This window comes from Rhinoraja longicauda, chromosome 5 (assembly GCF_053455715.1).
Source record: "Rhinoraja longicauda isolate Sanriku21f chromosome 5, sRhiLon1.1, whole genome shotgun sequence".
Classification (NCBI taxonomy): domain Eukaryota; kingdom Metazoa; phylum Chordata; class Chondrichthyes; order Rajiformes; family Arhynchobatidae; genus Rhinoraja; species Rhinoraja longicauda.
Window position 1 is genome coordinate 45058690 of NC_135957.1, and position 24365 is coordinate 45083054.

Here is a 24365-nt window from a genome sequence, read left to right on the forward strand (position 1 = left end):
CTAATGTACAGGTGATTGATGGTCAGCTTGGACTCGATGGGGCAAAGGGCCTGCTTCTATGCTGTATCTCTAAACTAAACTATAAACTAAACAAAGCAACCTGCGTGACTGCTACCCTGACACACACATTCCTCCCATCACCAGCACACTGTGGCTGCAGTGATTCTCTTCTACAAAACCTACCCCTTTTATTTGCCCAGCTTGACAGAATCTCCCAAACTAGCAACCTTTGTCACTTGGAAGAGGGACATCAGTGAAGGCACAGACACACCATGATCTGCATATTCCCCTCCAAATCACACACCGTACAAACTTGGGGAAATGTTTCACTAGTCCTTCATCATCTCGGCATCTAAATTATTGATCTCTCTGCTCAAGAGTGTGAAAGGAAGTACCTTTGCCAGGATTCTAATGGATGGAGAAGACACCTCACTGCACCTTCTCAAGGCCAGTTGCCAATGGACAATAAAGGCTGACCTTGTTAGTGAAGGCCATATCCCATCAAAAAATTATATGTTGTTTAAAGTGATGTTTTTTAAACAGATGCAACAGTATTGACTGACTTTGATATTGATAAGCAGGTAGAAACTGATGTATGGTCTATAATTTAATGTTCTAGACATAGGAAAAGATTTTGAGGCATGATCAGAATGTTGGAGTTGGAGGAGGGGGGGGGGGGGGAAGGGGGAGGGCATCTAATGGTATGGTCAGACATCAGTTCTTTTAGCTGGAGAAAGGAACTTTAGGCCTTGATCAATGGAAATTGACAAGTCCAGGATTAAGGGATGGAGAGTGGGGGGAGAATTGACTTGTTCAGTCAATTCCCCAATCTTTGTTCTAGATTGGGGAATCCAAATCTGGGCCTATTGTGAATGATAGGGGAGGAGAGGGATGTTGGTTCCAATATCAAGTGAGAGATATCTGAAGGTAAGTGTTGGTAATTATCTGAATATCAATCCCAGCTGAGCGGACCGTTGTTAAAACTAAGTGCACCTTAGTAGAAGTGTATTATTTTCTCCTATTACTCGATCAGGAAATTACATTGTCTGAAATAGAATTAAAATTGCTGAAGACATTCAGCAGATAAGGCAGCATCTGTAGAGAGAGAAACAACATTAACTCCAGGTCAAAGGCCTTTTGTCAGAAGCATGAGTCAGTCTTTACTGGGTGCCCACTTGATTGAGAATGATCAGCCATGATCACATTGAATGGCGGTGCTGGCTCGAAGGGCCGAACGGCCTCCTCCTGCACCTATTGTCTATTGAACCTCTGGTATGGATTGATTAGATGTGGAAATTCTCATTCCACACTGAAAAAGAAGATTTTCAGACATCTGAGGTCATCAGAGTTAAGTGCCTGAATTACTCGATGTACATTCTGCAATTGACTGTGGTCAGGGTCTCTTTGTGGATGCACTATTTTGCACATAACTCAACATTAGTCCTGATTTACCAGCACCTTCCCCCCACACCTTTTGCACAACACCCCCCTCCCCACCCCCATCCCTTTTTTTTCATGATCTGGTAGTTCAGTTATTTGCTTTATCTCTTTACACAATTTGACACTGTACTGTATTGATCTTTAGAATTGTTGGAATGAATTGTGAATTCTGTATAGATACGCAAAATGCAACTTGAGATCGAGATGCATGCTTTACTATATGGAAGTTGAAAACCAATACCATCACTTGGAAACCACCCATGCTATAGCCAGACAGCAATCTTTGACATTGTGCAAACTTTGCTTTATGTTTATGTAGTACATAAAAGCAGATCTGTTTTTTTGTAATTATGCATCATGGAATATGTCACAGTTTAGATTTAGGTTCATTATTGTTACGAGTACCAATGTACAGTGAAAAGCTTTGTTTTGCATGCTATCCAATTAAATCAGATAATACCATACATAAATACAATCAGGAAAACTCAAATACAATAGGCAAAGAGAAGGGAAGGATGCAGAGTGTGCAATATATTTCTCAGCATTATAGTGCAATAGTTCCAGGGACAAAGTCCAATGTCTGCAATATTTTACAGGAGAATTGGCCTGCACCCAATTGGAAGCACCATTGGAGAATTGGAAGCACCATTCAGAAGCCTGATAACAGAAGGGAAGAAGCTGTTTCCGAACTTTCACACTTCTGTATCTTCTGCCCAACAGGAGCGGGGAGAAAAGGGAATTATGAAGTTATCAGACATCTTCACTTGAGTAAATCTCTCACTTTGGGTTGTAACAGTGTCAGAAGGCCACAATTGCACAATCTGTACCGACCGCTACTTGTGGACAGCTCGAAGGTATTTATTCACAAAGTGCTGGAGTAACCTATCCTATCTTTGTCCCGCCCCCTCCCCGACATCAATCTGAAGAAGGGTCTCGACCTGAAACGTCACCCATTCCTTCTCTCCCGAGATGCTGCCTGACCCGCTGAGTTACTCCAGCATTTTGTGCCTACCTCCCAATTCACATTCCTTCAATTTACTACATGAATTTGAATAGGTACCGCCAGCGTGTTTATGTTTTAGCTGGGTTAGACACTTGTTACAGCGCTTGCTATGATGCACTAGAATCCATCGTACCAGTCTTTCTCAGCTGTAGACGCAGCCCAGACCATCACACACACCAACCCCCCTTCTATTGACTCCATTTACACCTCACGCTGCCTTGGAAAGGCCAACAGCATAGTCAAGGACAAGTCGCACCCTGGCCACTCCCTCTTCTCCCCTCTCCCATCAGGCAAAAGTATTGAAGTGTGAAAAAGCATACCACCAGATTCAGGGACAGTTTCTTCCCACCTGTTATCAGGCAATTGAATCATCCTACCACAGCCAGAGAACAGTGCTGAACTACTATTTACCTCTTTGGTGACACTCGGACGATCTTTGATCGGACTTTGCCCGCTTTACCTTGCACTAAACATTATTCCCTTATCATGGATCTATACACTGTAAATGGATCGATTGTAATCATGTATTGTCTTTCTGCTGACTGGTTCGCACGCAACAAAAGCTTTTCACTGTACCTCGGTACATGTGAGAATAAACTAAACTGAAACTAAACTGAACTCAGCTCATCTTGGGAAAAAGCTAGAGACAAAAAAATAAATAAAAAATAAGGAATTACTTAAAATAATTATCAGTTCATAAGACAAGTTGTGCACCACATAGTTATTTAACACTTTAGCCTTATAGGAAATACTGGGAGAGTATGGAGATGTAAATAATAAATGGATGATATCACCCCATCCAACTATCTTTACCAATCTCTGTGATGAATTGTCAGCAAAAGAATTGAGGACCATCTCCTCATACACAGTGAACAGCTTTAAACACAACTGATCTGCTGTCTGGTCAACAGCCTCCCTATGTATTAACATGCAGCTTTGGTCTTTAAGTAGAATACATTATATCAGAATGCTCCCAACCTGCACAAACATGCTCAATCTTCCTCTTATCAAAGCCAGGCATTTGCAAATTAATCAGTGCTGTGTTTTCCTGACAGTAATAATTGTATGTTGAATCTTGAAGTGCTATTTACCCTTTATTATTCAGCTCTGCCACATGTGCCTCCCACCTACGGCTATTGAATGAGCCTTGTTGAGATGTAGCATTGAGCACTCCATCATTGCCAAACTCTCCATGTATGCTTTTGTATGGTTGCACTCCAGCTTTAGAGTCAGAAGTCCCACTTCAGGCTTCCGAATGCAAAGGCATTAAACCATGGCCCAGTCTGATGTCCCAATTTGATGGAAAAGCTGGCTTTATTTTTTAAAAGCGCAGCATTCCGGTTAATTTTTATATATCACCATAGAGCCATGATTGCATTAGTCATAGAGTCGTACAGCACGGAAACAGGTCCTATGCGGCAACTTCTCCATGCCGACCAAATACCCAAGCTACACTAGTCCCACGTGTCCATGTTTGGGCTATATCCCTTTAAACCTTTCCTATTCATATACCTGTCCAAAAGTCTTTTAAATGTTGTTATAGTACCAACCTCAACTACCTCCTCTGGCAACTCATTCCATATACCCACCACCCTGTGTGTGAAAATGTTGCCTCTCGGGTTCCTATTAAATCCTTCCCTTCTCACCATAAACCTATGTTCTCTGGTTCAGATTCCCCAACTCTAGGTAAAAGACCCTGTGCATTCACCCTATCTATTCCCCTCATGATTTTAAACACCTCTATAAGATCACCCCTCAGCTTCCTGTGTTCCAAGGAACAAAGTCCTAGCCTGCTCACCTATCCCCATAGCTCAGGCCCTCGAGTCTTGGCCACATCCTCGTATATCTTCTCTGCCCCCTTTCTAACTTAACAACATCTTTCCTATAGCAGACCAAAACTGAACACAATACTCCAAATGTGGCTTTACCAATGGGTTGCACAACAGTAACATAACATCCCAACTTCTATACTCAATACCCTAACTGATGAAGGCCTTCTTGATCACCCTGACATCACTTTCAAGGAACTATTTACCTGCACTCCTAGATCTCTCTGCTTTACAACAATTACCAAGTCCCTGCCATTCACTGTGAAGGCCCTGCCTTGGTTTGACTTCCAAAATGCAACACCTCACACTTATCGATATTAAACTCCATTAGCCATTCCTCAGCCCACTTGCCAATCTGATCAATATCCTGCTGCAATTTTTGACATCCATCTTTATTATCTACAATACCACCCACTTTAGTATCATCTGCAAATTTACTAATCATGCCTTGTACATTCTCATCCAAATCATTGATATAAACCACAAACAACAATGGACAATAAAAACACTACTCTTCTGTACATATTGAGAAAGAACAATTCTCTGCTATGAAATATCACTTCAAAAATTGACCTCCCGTGAACAGTACTATTATGGTTTCATATACTGATTAAATTTAAATTTACATTTTATGTTACATTATGTAGTCATTTAATTATCTATATGACCCATAAACAATTCAGATGTGACAACTAAAAACAAAAGATGTCATAATGTCTACAAATTGGCTTCATGGAAGGAAGCAGAGGGTACAAGTGGACAGTTATTTTTCAGACTAGAGGACTGCGACAAGGGGTAGGCCTCAAGAATTGGTGCTGGGCCCATTGCTGTTGTGGTTTATGTCAATGATTTGGGTGAGAATGTACAAGGCAGGATTAGTAAGTTTGCAGAGGACACTAAAGTGGGTGGTATGGTAGATAGCGAAGATGGTTATCAAAGTTTGCAGATGAATCTTGATCAGTTGGGCAAGTGAGCGGAGGCATGGTTAATGGAGTTTAATGCAGATAAATGCAAGGTTTACAGGGATATGTGCTAAACACAGGCAGATAGACTAGTACAAATGGGCACCTTGGTTGGCATGGGCAAGCTGGGCCAAAGGGCCTGTCTCCATGCTGTGTGACTGTATGACTCCATCACCCAGTAAAGAGCACTCACAGTCTTTAATAGAAAGCATTCTATCCAAATGGATTACAGCTTGGCATGGCAACTGCTCTGCCCAAGATGCTAGAAATTACAAAGTTGTGAACATAGCCCAGTCCATCACACAAACCAGCCTCCCACCTCATCAACATCTATACTTCACGCTGCCGCAGGATAGCAACCAACATAATTATAGGGCGTTTATTCCCCAATCAATCTCTCATTTCACCTCTCCCACCAGGCAGAAGATACAAAAGCTTTAAACCATGGACTACCAAATTCAAGAATGCTTTCCCTCTCACTGATATCAGTTTTTTAATGGACCACTCATATACTAGAGATGAATACCTGTTCTTCCAATCTACCTTTTTGTTGCACTTGCACTTTTAAAAAATATTGGATATCCGCTGTAGCTGTAACACTATATTCTGCACACACATTTTCTCTTTTGCACTACCTGATCTATACATGTATAATATGATTTGACCAGATAGCACACAAAGATTTTCACTGTATCGTGGTGTACACAATAATAATAAACAAGTGCCAATACTAATACCAATGAAAATTTAAATCAGAAATGCTTGGCAAGGATGATCTTCCATTGGACTGGAAGAGCTGCAATTTCTCCACATAAATAAATATAAAATTCTTGAATATGATGGGTGCCCTTCACTGCACACTGGAATATCTGTCCACAAAACTTAGGCCAGCTTAGACCCTCACATGCACGGAGAGGAGTGATTGTAAGGGAATAAGTTAAGCCTTGGGCAATTTAAATATTATGAAATTAATTGAGTTTACTCAACCAATTTTAATTGTTCGGAAGTATTTTTCCTAGATCTAGCAGCCAGCTATTTCTTCAAGAATTTCTATCTGCTTTCTGACGTACAAGTATCAGTGCAAAATATAATCATAAATATTACATTAATGTTTTTCAGCATAGAATAAATGATTTCAGTAAAATCTGCCAATGTAGATAGCATAGTTTAGGGGAATGCATAAAGAAAATCAACTCAATTATGAAACCAATTATTAAACTAAATAGAAATGAGAATTATCAAACCTTTGTTCTTTGTTCTTCTATTACATTTCTTATCTAGTTAAAGACTTTGTAAATATCTACCAAATTATAAGTGTATAGTGAAGCAAAATTCTCCTACCTGACCGATGCCAACCAAAGTTCATAGCTTTTGTTGCTGGTCGTGTGGAAATCCAAAGAGAGAAAAGGCTAACTAGCATACTGCCAAAATCCGTCAATAAGTGAGCTGCATCCGTCATGATGGCCAAACTGTGAGCAAAGTAGCCACCTGAAAAATAAATAACCAAGGCAAACCCGTTATGCATGATCATTTTGGAAGCCACATATAAGCCGATTGTTGTGTGGCACATTCATTAGATAGGGTTCCAGCACTATTACATGATGGCCTTGGAGAGATAAATTATTCTAAGTAGAAACATCGCAACCTGAAAATAGGTTAAAACAAAATATCAACGGTGCTAATTGCCGCAAGGCAAGAATAATGTGTTTGCTGGGAAAAATATACACAAGTTTCATCCAGAAGCAAAATACTGCAGATGCTGGAAAGCTGAAATAAAATGCACAACACTTGAATTCTGTCTGCCGAGGACAGCTGGAGCTCCCAGTTGCTCGCCTTTTTTTATCTCTTGTTCTTCTTAGTCCCATATCAAACTTTCTGTCCTAGGCATCCTCCACTGCCACACACAAACTGGAAGAACAGGGGATATGGGGAGAAGACAGGAACAGGGTACTGATTGAGATTGATCAGCCATGATCACATTGAATGGCGGTGTTGGCTCGAAGGGCCGAATGGCCTACTCCTGCACCTATTGTCTATTGTCTATTGTCTAACAGCATCTCAAATTCTGCTTGGGTTGCCTACAACCCAATAGCATGAGCATTGGATTTAGGAAACCAACTCCCACTCATCTACCTTGTTTTGGTAACCTACCATGCGCATACATTTCTCCCACTGCCCCTGTCACCCAGTTTTTTCCCCTTCTCCTTCCGCTCATTTCCCATCCCTCCCAATAAATTCTCCATTTTCCTTTTATTTCCCCTCTTCCCCTCCATCCCCTTATACTCTCCCTCTAGTTTTACATTTCATCCTTTCTTCCTTATCTTCATCCTTAGCACCTCAGTCTCCATTTCACCTCTAGCCTTTGTTGCTATCAATTATTTGCCAATCACCCCCCCCCCCCCACCCCCTTACCATCCCTCATTTCTCTTTTCCACCTTTCTCCCCTCTACCCCATCAGTCCCGACCTGAAATCTTGTTTGTGTCCAATTCCCTCCACCGATGCAGCTTTGCCTGCTGAGTTCCTCCAGAACTTTGTTTTTTTGCTCAATAAACAATTCTGAAAATACTCAGCTGGTCAGATAGTATATGTAGGGGGAGAAATTGAGTAAATTTTTCAGATCTCAAATATTAATTCTATTTCTTCCCCCCACAGTCACTGCCTGACCTGAAAGAGATTCATGGCATTTTCTGTACCTGCAGACTAAATGTGCACTTTTGTCATTTAATGTAAACCTCCAGCAATAGGTTTCAAGATTTAAAAGCTCTTCATATCAAATTATTGTACATGATACAGAATAGCTCACAATAGATCATTTTCCAGACGCTGTCTTTTCCAATCTGCTGAGTATTTATCGCAGAATGTCCCAGTTAAGAAAAATCATACATTTAACATATTTACTTTTAGTTGACTGAACAAAGAATGTTCTTTAAGAATATTAAACTAATATGTAGTAATGGCAAGATTCAACATGATTCATAAAAATGAGGACATAAATAAGAAATATGAGCAAAGTAGGCCACTGGCTGCCACAAACCTGCTCTGCCATTCAACAATGTCAGAGCAGATTTTCCACCTCAACATTTTCATGCCCAATTCCCACATATGAACACATGAAATAGAAGGTGTTGGTTATTCAGTCCCTCATGCCTGCTCTGCCATTCAATAAGAGCGTGGTATTTCATATTTTCATATTTTTCATATTTCAGATACAGCGCGGAAACAGGCCTTTTCGGCCCACCAAGTCCGCACCGCCCAGCAATCCCCACACATTAACACTATCCTACACACACTAGGGACAATCTTTTTTTTTTTACATTTACCCAGTCAATTAACCTACATACCTGTACGTCTTTGGAGTGTGGGAGGAAACCGAAGATCTCAGAGAAAACCCACGCAGGTCACGGGGAGAACGTACAAACTCCTTACAGTACAGCACCCGTAGTCAGGATCGAACCTGAGTCTCCGGCGCTGCATTCGCTGTAAGGCAGCAACTCTACCGTTGCGCCACCGTGCCGCCCTACAGCAGACCTGCTTTAATCTCAACTCTGTATTTATGCTTATCCACAATAACCGTTTACCAAGGATTTAACAATCCCTACCATTACATAAAACATTGAACAGTAATCAGCCCTTCATCTCACAATGTCTGTGTCAAACATGAGACCAAATCAAACTAATCTCCTCTGCCTGCTAAGATTTCTTTAAACATCACTATTGTAGCCCTGGCAGTAAGTTCCAGGCACCCACCACTCTGTGTAAAAACGTTCCATATATCTCTTCAAAATTTCCTCCTCTGACCTTAAAGCTATGCCCTCTAGTCTTTGACATTTCCAATTGGGGAAAAGGTTTTGACTGTCTACCCTATTTATGCCTCTCAAAATGTTATACCTCTATCAGGTCACTCTTCAGCGTCTGACACTCCAGGGAAAGCAATCGTAGTTTGTCCAACCTCTTTTTAAAGCTAATGTTCTCTAATCCAGGCAACATCCTTGTAAACCACTTCTGCACCCTCTTCAAACCCTCCACATCCTTCCTGTAAAAAATATTCAAAGAGTCTGCTCCCTTTGAACAAGAGTTCCAAACGAATCATGACCATCTTTGTGTATGATGAGCAAGCTCTATATTTTAAATGGTGACCTCAGGTTCTACATTCTCCCACAAGGGAACACATGATCTCTACACCCATTCTGTCAAGACCCCCCCCCCATGATTTTATATGCGTCAATCAAGATCCATCTCAAGCTTTTAAATTTCAGTGGATATAAACCCAGCTGCCTAACATTCTCTGCCCACTCAAAGAAATAGAGAATCTTTTTCTGAACTGCTTTGAAAAAACTTCCTTCTTTCCTTAAATAGGGAGACCAATACTGTATTCCTGTTCCCGTACATAACTAATGTACAACCACCTTACTGTTGAATTAAATTCCCTGGCAACAAACAATAATATTCCATTAGCTTTCCCAATTACTTAATGCACCTACTTACTACGTTTCAGCGAATAATGCACTAGACTTCACCACAACTTGTGTCTCAATGCTTTGCTATCTCTCGTTTTGATTGGTTACTTTTTTTAATTTTTTCCTGCTAAAATTGACTATTTCACGCTTGCTCACATTATCCTCCATTTAACAGCACACTCACTTAACCCACTCAAATCCTGTTATTTCCTCCCTATTCCTCTTCATGACTTACTTTCCTACCTATATTTACACCACCAGCAAATTGAACAACTATACCTATAGTCCCTTCATCCAATTCATATATATAAATTGTGAAATACTAAGGGCCTAGTATTAATGCCCTTGGCACATCACTTGTTATGAAAAGATCCTGACCTGGAACTTCATCAATCTATGTTGCCCCTACCCCTCTCCTCATCCCCTCCCCCTCTCCTTCCCCCTCTCCTCCCCCTCCCCACCCATCCTCTCTCCCCTCCACCCCCCTCCTTCCACCCCATTCCCCTCCCCCCTTCCCCCCAACTCACCCACTCCATCCCCCTCAACACCCCTTATCCCCCCTCCCTCCCTTCCCCCCTCCTTCCCACCCCTGACGGAGGTTGCATTGCATCCGCCTCCCAGCCCGGACGACCGCCGTTGGGGGGGGGGGGGGGGAACGTTCAGTGCAGTGGGTAGACGGCGGCGGTTCTCCCACTGTTGCTGCGCTGATGCCGCTGGACTCTGGGCGGCATGGGGAAGGTGCTGAGCCGAGGAGGGGGGACGGGGTAGCTGAGGGCTGGCCCAGCACCAGGCCTCGGCCTCCACCTCCACCAACGCCCATTTGGCCCATTTTTATCAATTCTTTTTCAGTTAGCCAACCAATTTTTTATCCATATCAATAGGTTACCTTTCGTACAATGGGCTTTTCTTTCTGCAGTGGCCTTTGACATGGCTCCTTTGTCAAATAGTTCCTGGAAATTTAAATATAGTAAATCTGCTGGTTCCTGTTTTACAGATAGTACATGTTAGCTTCTTCAAACAAGAATAAATTAGTCAGACATGGTTTGCCTTTTGCAAAAACATGGTGAATTTGCTTGACTACCTTGCATTTTCCTGTCCCTTGCTGTATTTAATAATTATTTCTAACAAATTCTTTCTGACAGATATTAACCTTGTGTTTTACATATTACTCCATGCTGACCTATCCATCTGTGGCCTCCAGAACCATTTTAATGTTTAATATCATAAACTTGAGGAACACGTCATCGTCTGTCTGGGCAAGTTGAAGCATCTGGGGCACAATACTTTAGTTTTGTTTAGAGATATAGCACAGAAGCAGGCCCAGATGCTTGCATTTCACAGCTTTGACATATCTTCGTTTGAACTGTCTTCATTAACCTATCAACTGGGTTGCTCTCTGATGCATGGGAATCACTTTGGCAACCATGGCCTCACATATCAAGGACACTCCCTTTGTGACCTCCATTCCGCAACCCCCCCCCCCCCCCCCCCACCCAACTCCATAACGTAAAACTATTCGTACTTTCTCATTTTCCCTATCTTAAAGAAGGGTTTTTAACCTTAAGCATTAATGCTGCTTTTCTTTCCACAGATGCTGCCTTAACCCGTTAAGTGTTATGAACATTTTCTGGGTTTTGTTCAGATTCCCAACATCTGCAGTTCTTCTTTATTCACCTGCGTTAGTTTAACTTAATTTAATTACATTTTTTCCAATCCAATAACATGTTCCTCAAATCTAGATAAATGTTGAAAGTAAAACCAAAGTATCAACTGTCTCATGACCCACTTCATTTAAGACCTCAGGAAGACACCTGTGGACTTGTCAATCCACAGCTCCAACAACTTGTTCAGTACAACTTCCCTTGTGTCATTTCCTCAAGTTGCTCCCATTGCTCAGAAGTAGCTAAAAACCTGGATGTTACATACTTTTCATAGCGAAGGTTGGTGCCAAATATGTATTTAATTCATCTGCAATCTCTCTATTAATTTCCAGGCTCACTTTTTACATAACCCATACTTAATGTTTTTCTTTAAATTATCTACAGAAACTCTTTGCTATCTGCTTTTACATTTCTTGCTATTTTAATTTTTATTTCATGAAGTTTTTAGTCATTAGTTTTATTTTATATCCAGTCCCCCTCTCCTCCCCCTCCCCACCCATCCTCTCTCCCCTCCACCCCCCTCCTTCCACCCCATTCCCCTCCCCCCTTCCCCCCAACTCACCCACTCCATCCCCCTCAACACCCCTTTGCAGAATTGTATGCTTCTCCTTTAAGTTTTATATTGTCTTTACCTTTTTAGTTAGCCACATTGGTGCGTGTACATTCTTTGTATTCTGAAAGATTCTCCAAAGTATCTGCCACTGCAACTCACCTGATCGTAAGTTAATTTACCTCTTCACTTTAGCTGGTGCTGCTCTCATTCCTCATAATTGCCCTTATCTGTTTAAAATACTAGTCATTCTTCTGTCTTTCATAATGCATATAAAATTAAATCATATTATGATTGCTCCTACCTTGGAGAGCCTTTCATATGAGGTCATTAATTAATCCTGTCTCATTGAATCATACAGGTCTGGTATTACCTGCCCTCTAGTTAGCTCCAGAATGTTATGCTCTAAGAAACTACTGCAAGAATACTCTATAAACTCCTCATCTCAGCCACATGTGGCTGTCAGATTTTTCTGGTCTATCTGTAGATTAAATCCCCCCATGATAATCAGTAAAAATTTCTAATGAGTGCCCATTATTTTATACTTTATCCGACCATATGAGTACTGATAGAGGACTCATGCACCACTTCTACAAATGTAACGTTGCCTTTATTTTTTCTGATCTCAATATTCAGGTCCTCTCCACATCCTGAAGTATTGACTTGGAATAGTTATCAGATCAAACTTATTTATTTTTACTTGTGATCACAATTCATCTATTTTGTTTCGAAGGCTTTATGTATTCAGGTGCAGAATCTTTAGTTTTTTCCTTCTATTATCTTTGTAACATCTCACCTTATCTAATGATTTATTCTTGGATTTGTGCTCTCTATCCCTTCCTGTCACAGTCTGTTTACCATTTCTCCTTTTCCATTTACCACACATTCGCAACTTTGATCTTTTGCCCCATTATCCAGTTTATTTTGATTCCTTTAACGTCCAGACCTCTATTGATCTTTGTTTCAAACACCATCAATAACAAAAACCTCCAAAGCTTTTGAGGATAAATAATTCCAAAGATTTGCCAACACATGAGTCAAGAAATGTTGTCTCATTTCAGTCACAAATGACCTCCCTATTAGAGTCATAGAGTCATACAGCACGGAAACAGGCCCTACAGCCCAACTTATCAACGCCAACCAAAAATGCCCCATCTACACTTGTCCTATCTGCCTGTGTTTGCCCCATCCTTTCCTATCCATGTACCAGTCCAAATGTCTTATAAATGTTGTAATAGTAACTACCTCAACTACCTCCTCTGGCAGCTCGTTTCATATTTGTGTGAAAAACTTGCCCTTCAGGTTCTTATTTAAATTTTTCCCTCTCAGCTTAAACCTATATCCTCTGGTTCTTGATTCACCTACTCTGGGTAAAAGTCTCTGTGCATTTACCCTATCTATTCCCCTCTTATGATCTTGCATACCTCTATGAGATAACCCATTATCCTCCTGCGCTCTAAGGAATAAAGTCCTAGGCTGCTCAATCACTCCCTACAGCTCTGGCACTCTTCTCTGCATCCTTTCCATCTTAACAACATCTTTACTATAATAGAGCGACCTAAACTGAACAAAATACTCCAAATGTGGCGTCACCAATGCCTTGTAACAACTGCAACATAACATCCCAAATTCTATACTCAGCTCTCTGACTGATGAAGGCCAATGTGTCAAAAGCCTTTTGACCAACCTATCTACCCATGACATAACTTTCAAAGAACTATGTAACAGCACTCCTCGATCCCTCTGCTCAACAACACTCCCAGGTCCTGCCATCCATAGTGGTGGTCTGCCCTGGTTTGACTTCCCAAAATGCAACATTTCACACTTATCTGTATTGAACTCCATTAAACATTCCTCAGCCCGCCTACCCAAATGATCAAGATCCTCCTGCAATTTTTCATAACCATCTTCGCTATCTACAATGCCACCCACTTTTGTGTCATCTGCAAACTTACTAATCATGCCTTGTACATTCTCATCCAATCATTGATATAAACCACAAACAGCAAAGGGACCAGCACATATCCTCGAGGCATACAAGTCTCAGGCCTCCAGACTGATAAACAAACTTCCGCCATCACCCTCTGCTTACTTTCATGAAGTCAATTCTCTATCCAGTCTGCTAGCTCACCCTTGTTTTGAGGCTATATTACGGAGTTCAAAACTCCTTAACGAGGGGAATCATCCATCCTCTACAGCTCTATAAGAATTTTGTACATTTCATTCTTTCAAGCACTACAGAACATAGGCCTCGCATACTCAATCTCTCCTCGACTGAATTCTGATTTTGTTAATATTAGAAGCATCTAAGATGAAGCTTTTGTCCAAAATTATATAAACTACCCAATCTTTACCATTAGTAGTGACTTGAACAAGCCAATAGAGCCAATGTCAGTTATTTCATAAATGATTGAAAAAGGGTTTAAGTGGGATGATTTTCCTTATAACATTGTGAAGCAAGTTCTTTACCATTGTATATCAACATAATACACAAGAACAATATGTACATTGCAATAATGCCATCACACTTACCTACAACTTCTCCAACCATAAATACAAGACAAATAATGGCAGCAATGTAGAGTTTCCTTCTTGCTTGTAGTTTTTCCTTATTTTCAGTGTCCGATGCAGATCTGTGGCAATGCTGACTTACATATCTTTCCAATTCAATAGAATTGGCATTATTTCCATTGTCAAGTGGGTAATTTGGGGGGGCTTCTTTTGAACTGGAAAAAGGGCTGCAACACAAAGAAAGCAACCTGATTAACTAAGATACAGTCATATTGTGCAAATCATTTATATTTTGTATTATGTCATGCAAATTCTTTAAATTTTACACCCGATAATCAATTTAAATTTTCAAAGTAGTTTCAAAGATATCTAGATTGATATATTATTTCCATAAAATACTTAATCATTCCATACCACCAACACACATGAAATTATATTGTGTCTAATCTACAAACTCACAAAAAAGAACAATTTAAAAGGTGATTGGTATGCTGAAAGATAACCTTCTTATGATGTCTATCTTAAGAGTAGAATTTCTTTACTCCAGGATTTCAATGGAGAAAATTCACCAAGATCTTTGGTCTTGATCACTTTCCAATTAACTCCAGTGGAAGTGCAAGTGCTGACAGGGTAAGGGACAGATTATTATGTTATGCCCTGGGTGTCGTGGTACACCAGTGATTGAAAATAGGTGCAGCAGGCAGTGAAGAAAGCAAATGGTATGTTGGCATTCATAGCGAGGGGATTTGAGTATAGGAGCAGGGAGGTTCTGCTGCAGTTGTACAGGGCGTTGGTGAGATCACACCTGGAGTATTGAGTACAGTTTTGGTCTCCTAATCTGAGGAAAGACGTTCTTGCCATAGAGGGAGTTCAGAGAAGGTTCACCAGATTGATTCCTGGGATGGCAGGACTTTAATATGAAGAAAGACTGGATAGACTCGGCTTGTACTCGCTGGAATTTAGAAGATTGAGGGGGGATCTTATAGAAACTTACAAAATTCTTAAGGGGTTGGACAGGCTAGATGCAGGAAGATTGTTCCCGATGTTGGGGAAGTCCAGAACAAGGGGTCTATGGCGAGTCCGAAAACTTGTTGGTTGTAGAAGAAGTTTATTGCAGCCGCAATATTCGAATACAAAGTTAAACAACAAGGTAAAGGACAACCATCAAAAACTTACTGTCTTCTTCGAAGACTTCGCCGAACTGAACATTTCGGGCGCCAAAAGCGCACATGACAACGCTGGCCAATCAGCGCTGTCGCTCTCTGGACCAATCCCTACGGTCGCGCGCACACGTGACCTTGCTGGCCAATCTGAGGGTTCGACGACCCGGACCATTCTCTATGGTCGCTACATGACCCCCCCCAGAACCCGAGGTACCGAACCTAGCAGGGAGCCGGATTTCGCGACCATAACGAGTAAGGAGAGGGGCAGCCTGAACCACAGGAGCAGGGGATTCCGGACTTGGAGGAACTGCCGGAACGGGGGGTCCTGGAGGAACTGCCGGAACGGGGGGTCCTGGACTGAGCGGAACTGACGGAGGTCGGCCTCTCCTAGGGGTTTGGCCGACCAGGACTGGTTGATCCGGATCCAAGTGTGCAGGTTTGAGCCGGGACACCGAGACGAGCTCACTCCTGCCGCACATGTCTAAGGTGAAGGTAGCCGTTCCCTTACGCAAAACCCGGAACGGCCCTTGATAGACCCTCTGCAACGGGGCACGATGGGAATCTTTTCGCAGAAACACAAACTCACAGTCCTTCAGGGAAGGCGGTTCATGTACCATGGGACACCCATGACGTGAAGTCGGAACTGGAGCCAGGGAACCCACCCGTGCCCGGAGAGATGCTAAGACTGATGGGACTGGAGGCAGCTGGGCTGAGGGTTCCGGAAACAAATCTCCGGGTACTCGAAGTGTCGAGCCATATACTAGCTCCGCGGACGACGCACCGAGATCTTGCTTAGGAGCAGTCCGGATGCCCAGAAGAACCCAGGGGAGTTGGTCTACCCAGTCCGGGCCTTCAAGCCTTGCACTGAGGGACGCCTTAAGTTGACGGTGGAACCTTTCTACAAGTCCATTTGCCTGGGGGTGGTATGCAGTAGTGGGTTGTAACTTGGAACCGTACAGTTCTGCGAGCGCGGCCCAGAGGGACGAAGTGAACTGCGGCCCCCTGTCAGTGGTAATAACTGCCGGGACCCCGAAACGAGCTACCCAATGGAGGGCCAAAGTCCTGGCACAAGAGGCTGCCGAGATATCAGACAATGGGAAAGCCTCTGGCCACCGGGTGAACCGATCCACCACCGTGAGGAGGTGGGTGTAGCCCCGGGAGGAAGGCAAAGGCCCGACCAAATCCACGTGGATGTGGAAAAAACGAACTGCTGGGACCTCGAACCCCTGTACGGGAGGCTGGACATGGCGCTGGACTTTAGCGGTCTGACAGGGAACGCAGGAACGCGCCCAACCCGCTACCTGTTTCCGTAGGCCATGCCAGACAAACCGAGCTGCTACTAAAGCAGAGGTGGAGCGGATGGACGGGTGCGCCAGCCCATGAATGGCATCAAAAACCCGGCGCTGAAGGGAGGGCGGTACTACCGGCCTGGGACGGGGAAGGGAAACATCACACCAGACTTTTGTGCCTTCCGACCCGCAGGCTACCTGAGCCAACTTCAATCCCGAAGTGGTGGACTGGTATGCCGAGGCGGTATCCGCTAGAAGCTGTGCCTCCGCAAGCTCCTGGGGATCCACCTCGCAGTCCACCGCCGAAATAGGGGAAAAAGCAGGTCTAGACAGGGCGTCAGCAACGGCATTAAGCTTACCCGCGACATGACGGACATCGGTGGTAAATTCGGAGATAGCAGTCAGGTGCCGCTGCTGGCGGGCCGACCATGGGTCAGACAATTTGAAAAATGCAAATGTTAATGGTTTGTGGTCCGTAAAGGCTACAAATGGGCGGCCCTCAAGGAAATACCTGAAATGACGAACAGCTAAATAGAGGGCCAGAAGCTCTCGGTCAAATGCGCTATACTTCAGCTCAGCCGAATTTAGTTGCCGGCTGAAAAACGCCAAGGGCTGCCAACGGCCACCGACCTGCTGCTCCAAGACCCCGCCCACCGCCACGTCAGAGGCGTCAACCGTCAGGGCCGTGGGGGCGGAGGGGCTCGGGTGGACCAACATGGTGGCGTCTGCTAATGCTGCCTTAGCTGCTGTAAAAGCCGACTCTGCGGCCGGGGACCATATCAACTCTACCGGTTTTCCTGCAAGGCACTGGAAGAGCGGGCGCATGACCCGCGCAGCTGCCGGAACGAACCTATGGTAGAAGTTAACCATACCTACGAACTCCTGTAGTCCTTTTACTGTGGTGGGCCTGGGAAATGCCCGGATAGCCTCCACCTTCTCGGGCAAAGGGGAGGCGCCGGCAGGGGTAATTCTGTGCCCTAAAAAATCAAGAGAAGGGAGGCCGAATTGACACTTGGAGGGTTGGATAACGAGCCCGTGGTCTTGGAGCCGCTGGAACACAGTCCGCAAGTGGACCTGGTGTTCCTGCACTGAGGGGCTGGCGATCAGGATGTCGTCTAAATAAATAAACAAAAAGGGTAAACCCCGACCCACACGGTCCATCAGTCGTTGGAAAGCCTGTGCCGCGTTCTTTAAACCGAAAGGCATACGCAACCATTCAAACAACCTGAACGGAGTAATCGTGGCAGTTTTCTGTATGTCCTCCGGCCGCACCGGAATCTGGTGGTATCCTCGCACCAAATCGATTTTGGAGAACACCACCGCTCCTTCCAGCCCAGACGAAAAGTCCTGTAGGTGCGGTATGGGGTAGCGATCAGCCGTGGTGACAGCATTGAGACGCCGATAATCGCCACATGGTCTCCACCCCCCAGATGCCTTGGAGACCATATGCAACGGCGAGGCCCACGGGCTGTCGGACTGACGGACAATGCCCATTTCCTCCATCTTCCTAAATTCCGCCCGTGCCACCACCAGTTTGTCTGGCGGTAGTCTCCTGGCCCGAGCGAAAACGGGAGGGCCCTCGGTGCGGATGTGATGGACCACGCCGTGCTTGGCCGAAGGCGTGTCAAAACGTTGGATGAGCAGCTCTGGAAACTCCGCCAGGCTCTCAGCATACGAGTCAGGGGCCGCGACGACGGCCTGGACAGTAGGGCTGGGCGGGGAGGCGATTGTCGGAGCGACGGGCTCCTCGCTGGCGGAGGGTCGGAGGTCGTTACCGCGGACATCAGGGACCAGTGAAAAAGCCCAGAGAAAATCTGCGCCTAGGATCGCTTGTCTGACGTCTGCTATGATGAATGGCCATTCGTACGTGCGGAGGCCTAACACAAGGGACATCTTCTGTATACCGAAAGTGCGAATGGGGCTGCCATTAACCGCGATGAGGGTGGGACCTGTCTTACCCGTTCTGGTTTCGAGGTCGGTCGGCGGCACTATACTGACGATGGCTCCCGTGTCTACCAAAAATTCTGTGTCCGTGAATCGATCGTGGACGTAGAGGCGTCGGTTCTGGCCAATCGCAACTGCCCCTATGTACGATCGGCCGAGGCATTTCCCGCGAAGGTACAAGGTGAGCGGCAGTTGCGGGATTCTCTACCCCATCGTAGGTGATAATAGCACCAGCCGCGCTTGTGCGGATCTTTTTGGCGGGCTTTCGGAGAACTGGCGGGAGACGCGGCGCCATCTTGATGTCGCTGTGGCGTGGTCACTGATGTCGAGACCTTGTTGATCGAACCGCTTGCCTTGTTTTTAGCCGCTATGAGCGCGTCCGCTTTCGCTGCATATGCTTCGGGGTCCTTAAAAGAACAATCCGTGAGCAGCAGTCGGACATCCTCAGGAAACTTCTCTCGGAATGCCTGTTCGAACATGAGGCAATCCGTATGCTCACCGGCTAGCATCATCATCTCGGCCATGAGAACGGACGGCCGTCGATCTCCGAGGTCCGGTAGGTGCAGAAGTCTTTCAGCGCAATCATGCCTATTAAACCTGAAGGTTCGCAGTAACAATTTCTTCATTGCCTCGTACTTGCTTTCCGCAGGCGGATTAACGATGAACCGCATCACGCGTGTGGTTGTCTCCGGTGATAGAGCGCTGACGAGATAGTAATACTTCGTCGAGTCGGCCGATATGTTCTTTATATGAAATCGGGCTTCGGTGTGGACAAACCAAGATTGCGGTGAATGTGTCCAAAACAACGGAAGGTGAACGCTTACCGCGCTTAACTCCGGTGTGCCAGGCGCGGCATTCAACAACGAGGCGTCGTGTTCCTGCATAGTCGGTGATCGTCCAGATCACGTCGGGGTCACCAATATGGCGAGTCCGAAAACTTGTTGGTTGTAGAAGAAGTTTATTGCAGCCGCAATATTCGAATACAAAGTTAAACAACAAGGTAAAGGACAACCATCAAAAACTTACTGTCTTCTTCGAAGACTTCGCCGAACTGAACATTTCGAGCGCCAAAAGCGCACATGACAACGCTGGCCAATCAGCGCTGTCGCTCTCTGGACCAATCCCTACGGTCGCGCTCACATGTGACCTTGCTGGCCAATCTGAGGGTTCGACGACCCGGACCATTCTCTATGGTCGCTACAGGTCACAGTTTAAGGATAAGGGGGAAGTCTTTTAGGACCGAGATGAGAAAGTGTTTTTTGCACACAGAGAGTGGTGAATCTGTGGAATTCTCTGCCACAGAAGGTAGTTGAGGCCAGTTCATTGGCTATATTTAAGAGGGAGTTAGATGTGGCCCTTATGGCTAAAGGGATCAGGGGGTATGGAGAGAAGGCAGGTATGGGATACTGAGTTGGATGATCAGCCATGATCATATTGAATGGCGGTGCAGGCTCGAAGGGCCGAATGGCCTACTCCTGCACCTATTTTCTATGTTTCTATCTCTATGTTTCTATAATCATAAAACTTATCAAAAGTTTGTGTGAACAATGAAAACTGCAATGAAGGGCTGCTAAGCTGAAAGTCTGATTCAATCAAATTTCCTTTCAAGTGGAAAGTGCTAAAATTAACTTGCTAAATGTTAAAATTTTGTGCATTGGACCATAACAAATGGGAATAGGTTGAAAGCATCCTTAACTCATTTAAATAGAAAAACATCATGTGTATGAAGGAACTGCAGATGCTGGTTTAAACCGAAGATTGATACAAAAAGCTGGAGTAACTCAGCGGGACAGGCAGCATCTCTGGAGAGAAGGAATGGGTGACGTTTCAGGTCAAGACCCTTCTTCAGACGGATGTCAGGGGGGAGGGAGATAGATAGATAAGGAAGTGTGAAGGTGTGAGAACAGGGCAAAGAGAATGGAGATCAAGGAAAATGTAGAATAGATCATTGTTAGCTAGGAGAAGGTAACGACGAAGCAAACAGAGATAAAATGGAGTCGGAGGCAGTAAGACTGGTTGGAGAACTGGGAAGGGGGGTAGTTGTCAGAGTGATTGTCAGAGTGAGGCCCAGCACAAATTGGAGGAACAGCACCTAATATTTCGCTTGGGCAGCTTACACCCCAGCAGTATGAACATTGACTTCTCTAATTTCAAGTAACCCTTGATTTCCGTCTCTCTCCATCCCTCCCCCTTCCCAGTTCTCCGACCAATCTTACTCTCCTGGCACAAGATTCTTAAGACAATTATCTTAAACTGTCATCTGGTTTAATTTCCCTTTGTTGTAATGCATCTGAGCTCTCTGACCTTTAGTTGTATATGAATTGTGCAATTACTTGTGGTTGGTTATGCCATCAAAGACTTCAAGGATACTTCCAACTACCTCTATTACTATTAAACAATAAAAAGGTATTTAGTGATGCATATGGAGAGAATAGGTTTAGATTGGCACAAAATGGTCAGCATGGACAGGTTGGGCCGAAGGGCTGATATCTGTACTTGATAACTGACTAATGATTTTATCTCTATTTATTTAATTCTCATGGACTTTGAGTATGAATGAATGAATGAATGAATGAATGAATGAATGAATGAATAAGTTTATTGGCCAAGTATGCATATACAAGGAATGTGCCTTGGTGCTCCGCTCACAAATGACAACACAAACATACAGTTAACAATTAAGGATAAAGCATAACACATCAAAACAATAAAGATATACCATTATGGTCTAAACATGTAGGTGAAAATGTATGGTGTCTTTGTAAAAAAATGACAAATTTTGGACCTTCTTGCGGTGAACTCCATACAACAAATAATGCCTGAAAAGACAGGTCTGAAACTGTTAATTTTCAGGCTTCATGTTCACTGAGTTACCAATGCCTAATGGGTGGTGCCAGATAGTGAACCAGATGTAAAATGCAGGCCAGTCCAAAGCTGCTAGTGGCCCTGAGTAAGTCCACAAAAGGAGACAAGGGGAGTTGATATTGATCGACATGCTCTGAAAGGGTCTTGGAGCCAGGAGTAGCATACCCACATCCTTTGGTCTCACAGAAAGATAAGTGGTTGGTATCAGTATTGGTTTATTATTGCCACATCACTGAGATAGAATGAAGAACTTTGTTTATGTGCTATTCGGGCAAATCATATCATACACGAGTACAATCTAATCATACACAGGTAGTGAAAAGGCAAAGGAAACAGTGTAAAGATTATAATGTTACAGCTGCAGAGAAAAGCCACATCAAAGTAGATTGTGAGATTAGGAATACATCCTTGACTTATGAGATGTCCGTTCAATAGTCTGATAACAGCAGTGAAGAAGTTGTTCTTGATTCAGGTGATATGTGCTTTCAAGCTTGCCAGGATGGGAAAGGGGAGAAGAGGATATGGCTGGCATGTAAGTGGTTCTTGTCCATGTTAATTGCTTTCAAGAGGCAGCATGAAGTGTAAATGGAGTCGATGGGGCATGAGAGGGAAGGCTGCTCTCCCTGGTAGAATGGTCTGCTTCCACAACACTGCGATTTCCTTATGGGCTTGGGCAGAGCAGTTGCCAAACCAAGTTATGATGCATCACGATAGAATGCTTTTTTTTTTTTAAGATGCATCTGCCAAAATTGGTAGGAATTAATGGAAACATGCCAAATTTCCTTGGCCTTCTGCAGAAAATGAGGCTTTCTTGGCACTAACGTAAATGTGGTTGGACTAGGACAAATTTATGTCCTAGTGATATTTATGTCAAGGAATGTAAAACTCCTGACCATCTCCACCTCAGCACCATTGTTGCAGACTGGGAATGTACTTCACCCCACCTCTTGAAGTCAATGGCTAGCTTCTTTGTTTTGCTGGTGGCTGTCTCCAATGCTTCTTTCAAAGAACTTAGTCACTTGTAAAACCAGATGACTACAGAGAGCAGCCTAACTTCCACTTCACTCGCACCAGGAAATTTCCAAGAAGGGTTTTAAGGGTTTCATTATCATAGTAATTGACCCATTGCATCTGCCAAAGATCCATGGAAAGCCTCCATTAATAACTCGCAACTCCTGCAAAACAGACTGAGATGTACACTGAGATTCATTCCTTTGCTTTCAATTTCTGTCAGGAAAACTGAAACAACAGGCCTACTTCCAATTTTTTGAGTCTAACTCTAAATTTGAAACCAAATCAAATGTTTCTTCTTGCTCATGTCAATTTGAAAATGTTTCACTTTTCTGAATAATTATATTAACTGTAATTAAGAAAAAGAGTGAATATATTAAGTATCAATAAATTTCCCAGGAAAGTGCAGGATCAGATCACAGAACAAAAAGTCTCCAGGGATGCTGCCTGACCCGCTGAGTAACTCCAGAATTTTATGTCCTTCTTTGGTATAAACCAGCGTCTGCAGTTCCTTGTATTACAAAAAAAGTCTATTGCATTTTGAATCTTATTGTGAAAAAGACATTGAAAAACATTAGACTCAGTGCTAGGCCTCAAATGATTTTTTTAACAGGAGAATAATGATATAGTCAAATTCTCCTTATTATGCAGTGTTGTTTTGTGTTTTGGGAAGGAAGTAGAGAGAGGAGAAAATGTGATTAGCAGCATATGATTTCATTTCTATTGAAATTATAATGCGTTAAAACTTCACCTGGTTTTGTAGCAGAAGTATTTGAATATATTGTCTAATGTTAATTTTTACTGACTCTTAGGGATGATGCTGACCGACATCAGTTTGTGCTGCCAATTATAGACTCTTCACAAGACTATATGCAAAGTATCACAGAAATGATCAAAAATATTTAAATAGCAACTTATACATTGAATAATGACTTATTTTGGAATATTATGATGAAATAAATATTACCGCCTGCTAAAAATGTGATTGCTGAATTTCAACCTTTCTTTAGTCGCAGCTTTGTTGGCTCTATTAAATACAACCCAATTTGCATGCAGTTTAGATTAAGCTGCAGCCAAGTTCTTTATTATGGCTATTTCAACCATACAAAGCATTAAGTCTGTTTCTCCTTCACTGATGCTTCCTGAGTTGCTTGGTATTTTCAGCGGTTTCTGTATTTATTTGAAGAGTCCCAGCATCCACAGCATTTCACTTTCATTTCTGTGACTTCTGTGAAACTGCTTACTGCTGCATGGATGAAATAACTCTCGTACTTGAACAACTGCAGCTTCACAGACAATGGTATAATAATGAGGAATGAAGAGCAATATGTGTGATCTGTTTGCCCAAGGCACTTCTTTTCACATCTGGACATTGATAGGCTCTGCTTGCTGGCATATGCTTCAATTGGAACTACTGCAGGTAATTAATGCTTTTGGAAAAAGCCATAAACCTCAATGACGTCTTATCACGGCCCCCTCACAAATCTTGTAAAAATCTGGATTAATTTTTTTCCACAGAGAAAATATCCTTTTCCCCTCTTGGCACTCACATAGATATGAATAAATAAGATAATTTAAAAGAAAGCATCTTCAGACCAAGAGAAAGTAAGAACTCGGGGATATGAGACTTGGCTGTCAAGGTTAGCGAGAATAACAGAATGTTAGTGTTTGTGTCAGAT

At 43.4% G+C, this 24365-nt stretch overlaps 1 protein-coding gene across 4 annotated transcripts in view; it reads right to left on the bottom strand.

Annotated features, from left to right (window-relative positions):
• Nucleotides 1-24365, bottom strand: part of slc30a2 (solute carrier family 30 member 2) — a 73121-nt gene that overhangs the window by 29127 nt on the left and 19629 nt on the right. For 3 of the 4 annotated variants that reach the window (XM_078399418.1, XM_078399416.1, XM_078399419.1), the window contains exons 2-3: nucleotides 14436-14641; nucleotides 6576-6722 (exon numbers count right to left, since the gene is read on the bottom strand). In XM_078399418.1, coding sequence (XP_078255544.1) covers nucleotides 6576-6722; nucleotides 14436-14454 — 166 coding nt within the window. In that variant the 5' untranslated portion in view covers nucleotides 14455-14641. Of the gene's footprint in view, nucleotides 1-6575; nucleotides 6723-10578; nucleotides 10666-14435; nucleotides 14642-24365 lie in introns of those variants that run through there. The other variant, XM_078399417.1, reaches the window with a different exon arrangement.